The sequence below is a fragment of the Egretta garzetta genome, unplaced genomic scaffold, assembly GCF_000687185.1.
Source record: "Egretta garzetta isolate BGI_Z169 unplaced genomic scaffold, ASM68718v1 scaffold51, whole genome shotgun sequence".
NCBI lineage: Eukaryota > Metazoa > Chordata > Aves > Pelecaniformes > Ardeidae > Egretta > Egretta garzetta.
The window spans coordinates 1,857,757-1,861,497 of NW_009258549.1; the positions used below are offsets into that span (position 1 = coordinate 1,857,757).

The window sequence follows — 3,741 nt, forward strand, 5'->3', positions numbered from 1 at the left end:
ATTACACACTTTACCTTCCTGAGCAAGTAACACAGGGACATAAGATTTCCATAGTAAGAAACAGAGGAGCCACGCTAAGTTTACAGAAAAAAACCCTGCTGGAAGGTATTTTTCAGATCACAGAAGCAAGAGTTGTGGGTCAAATGGTTCTCCCCGTTGTTGACAGAGCACGCTTTGGGGATCACAGATGGTTTTAGGCAGCAAAGCCAAGACATCAGTCGTCACTGTGGCACCACTGCTCCTCCAAAAGTTCCAGACTGACCCCGCCAGCTACTGCTCAGCTTCAATGTTTGCTTTATAAAAAGCCTTCACTAAGTTACCCCCATGGGGCTGGGTCACCGCACGTTTTAAACGTGTCCTCTTAAAGTGGTTCCCATTTCTAAAACCCTAGTGAAAAAAAAAAAATCCCAGTGCCAAAAGAAATCGGCACACCCCCCTGGCCCAGGTCCTGGGGCTGCTGCACAAAGGGCTCCCTGGCAAGCTCTGCTTCCCCACGGGGTGCTCTGGACCTGGGTCTTCCCCGTCCCCCCCAGGCCAGGATCAGTCCTCACGTGGTGCCTGCACAGGGGCACGCCACCTGCATTTCCAACTCTCAGCTCTTTTTGCTTCCAGTTGAGTACTTCCCAGTGCCACTCACGCACACCTTTTCCACCGCCGAGTCCCATCCTTGGGACCATTCTCCAGCCTTGCTCCTCTCACATCACTGCACCTTTAGATCTGGTCTTTATCAGAGGTCACCCCTTTTCATCCAAACCAGGGGATCACTTCAAAGCATAAATCACCAAGCTATGCTACGAACCTTCCTCTTCCTCTTCTTCCTCCTCATCCTCCTCATCTTCATCAGAGCTGAAGGTGCCATCAGGCAAGCTGTAGATCCGGATCACCTGCTTGTTGGGGTCTTTGAGGATGAGGTACTTCCCCTCATCCAGCTTCATGCAGATGTCGATGACGCACCGCAGGATGCCCCAGGCGTTCTCTATGCTCAGGTTGATCTGGCTGGCAAACTCATTTGGCTTGAACTGCTGCGTGCCCAGGATCACGTGGCGGGCAGAGTCCTTCACGTGGTAACGGGATACGTACCTGGCCAGGGGGCAAGAAGAAACCGGAGGGGTATCAGGAGATTAAGCCCAAGCAGCAGAATGACACCAAGAAAAGCACCACGACCAGTTTGGTTTTGTTCTCTGGGCTGAAAAATCCTAATACTCCAACACTGAAAGCTAAGAGGATCTCCTGGCTATGAGCTGTCAACCAGCAACATACCACTACCCCACATCAGATGGGATGGTACGAAAGACAGAGAAGAATCGGTCCCACAAATAAAAATTAAGCAACAGCATCATCACCAGGGAGGCTGGACTTAAACCAGATGCGAATGCCTTGGTCCCACATCCGAGGACGGAACCCAGCATTGCAGAACCAGCAGAACCGAGTTAGCAAACGCCTCTTGTTCATTATCCACAGCAAGACGTATATATATTTTGTATATAAATACATAAAATTATATATATATTTATATATAATCAACCATATCATCTGCTGTGAAAGCTGCCAGCGGAGGTCCCAGCTAGGGGACCCACCAGCTCTGTGCTGGTGCTGTGCAAAGGAATGACAGGAAAAGCAGTCTGACCAGGGTGCCTGGGAAACTGGATGCCTGGAAGCCGCGGGGCACAGACTCAACTGATTTTAAACTGACAGTTTGCAATGGGCTGTGGCAATACCCACCTCCCCACACCCAATTTCTCATTACCGGGGCACTGAGAATCTCAGCCCAATTCCTGACTGGTAGCATGGTCGCTGCATTTCCCTTTTTGGTAATCTTGGCAAACAGGCCGAGAGCCGCAGAGGCCGCCTGCCTGTCATGCACGTGAGGTCTCACAGGGTCAGTCACACATCAGCCGGAAGCTGAGGGGAGGCAGTTCAGGCCAAGGCTGGTGCACTCACCACAAGCTTTCCCCTCTTGGTCACTCAAAATGCAGGGCAATTTTATGATTACTCATTCTGCATTGACATACACTGGGTTAATTCACACCACCTGCGAGGCATTTGGTGTGAAAACCCCATCTTACCCGAGTTTAAGATATTCTGATCCAGCCAGCAGTGCGCAACACGTCCAGCGGGCTAATTTGTAGCTGTTGTTTTTCAGCTCTGTGGCAATCACGGCTCCCCTCTGCGAGTCGAGCTTCTGGCGCCAGTCTACGCCGTTGCAATACTGAGAGGAGAATCACAACTAGGGTCAATCTAATGAGCCAGCAGCAGCCCTCTCTTCAGCCATCCTGACAACACGTAGGGAAGTTTCTTCTGTCTACCTTAACGATACCATGAGGGAACGCAAACAACAGCCTACAGGGGAAAGCCCTCACACCGAAAAGGGAGGAAAGTGAACAGCAGGGATTGGCCAACATTTGTAGCACAGGTTAGGAAGGGAAGTTTGCAAGGGAAGCATCCCCAAGGGAAGCAAGGGAACAGACTGGCTACTGTGCCAAACACCTGGGGACAAGAGGGTTCAAACCAGCTACCTCACATCTGGGGGAGAATCCCATCAGCACTGCTTGTCCACCAAAGCTATGGGCCTTTGGTGGAACGTAACCACCCAGGGGACACCGCCAGATGCTTGTCACATCTTGCCTGCTGTACCTGGCGTGTCAGGCAGCAGTGAAGCAGTTAGAGCTAGCTTTGGGATCTCATTCTTCCTCACCCTGGAATCCCACTCGTTCAGCGTTTTGATGTTGATGAAAGACACTTCTCCGTTTGCTCCTGTCATCACACCATCATGTTCACAGCGGACAATGAGATCTATATCATCTCCCAGCTTCCACCTTCGGTATCTGCCAAGAAACAACCCAGCTGGTTATTTCGGACCCTTGCTCTCTTCCAGATCCAAACAAGCACTCAACAAAATCCTTTCCTCTATCTGTTGGCTGTGAGGACGTCCAGAAATCCCCCTCATGATAAAGCTTCCATCAGTAACACTCCTGACACATTTTGCCTCCATATCACAGTGACATCCTGCCCCCTTGCCAAACCCGGGCATCAGAGAGAGATTAACACACCTGTATGCAACAGAAGCTACTTCGTTTTTATCCATGTCATCCTCCACAAAGGGGTTTGGGTTGGGAAACTTGTATTTCTCCTTTCCCTGCAGAAGAAAACAGAAGGGTGGGTTAGGAAAAGAAAACTGAAGAAGGTCTCCCCTGCTGGATAAATATTCTCTTACAGCAACAGTAGCAACAATAGTATTTCCCTTATATAGAAAAACACTAAAATATTAAGACAGCTGATGAGAAGCTGTATCTTTGTATCTGCTGGCACTTCAGCTTCACTAAGTGTACTCAGAAGCCTGCCTGCTTCACCAGTGGGAGTGCGATTTCTTCTTTGTGGAATAAAGACAAAAATCCTTCTACGGCAAAGTCACACTGCTCACCAGAAGTAATCCCACCTCGACCCTAATACCCAGCACTGCTCAACCTTACCATCCTCAGACACTGCTGGGAGAAGTTATGGTTGATGTAGGTAGCTTCCATGGCAAGGTTGCGCGGAGAATTAAAGGAGTTGCCCTCTTCCTGTGGAGGTTCATTGGCTGTTTCACTCACTGTCAGGAGGTCTGGGAGGAAAACCAGATACAAGTGGTTACACTCAGGGGAGTGACAATGTGAGCTTCAGTGAGTCTCTAGCCCCACATTGGAACAGATCAATATTAAAGTTACCCCCACAGTTAGCACAGTAATCAGGTGTCTCAAACTG

The 3,741-nt window shown here is 49.7% G+C and overlaps 1 protein-coding gene across 3 annotated transcripts in view; it reads right to left on the reverse strand.

Annotated features, from left to right (window-relative positions):
• Positions 1-6: 6 nt before the first annotated feature.
• EIF3D (eukaryotic translation initiation factor 3 subunit D) overlaps positions 7-3,741 on the reverse strand; it is a 7,119-nt gene continuing 3,384 nt past the window's right edge. For 2 of the 3 annotated variants that reach the window (XM_035903253.1, XM_009647812.2), the window contains exons 9-13: positions 3,471-3,601; positions 3,051-3,136; positions 2,696-2,825; positions 2,067-2,209; positions 7-1,080 (exon numbers count right to left, since the gene is read on the reverse strand). In XM_035903253.1, coding sequence (XP_035759146.1) covers positions 792-1,080; positions 2,067-2,209; positions 2,696-2,825; positions 3,051-3,136; positions 3,471-3,601 — 779 coding nt within the window. In that variant the 3' untranslated portion in view covers positions 7-791. Of the gene's footprint in view, positions 1,081-2,066; positions 2,210-2,634; positions 2,826-3,050; positions 3,137-3,470; positions 3,602-3,741 lie in introns of all 3 variants that reach the window. The other variant, XM_035903254.1, reaches the window with a different exon arrangement.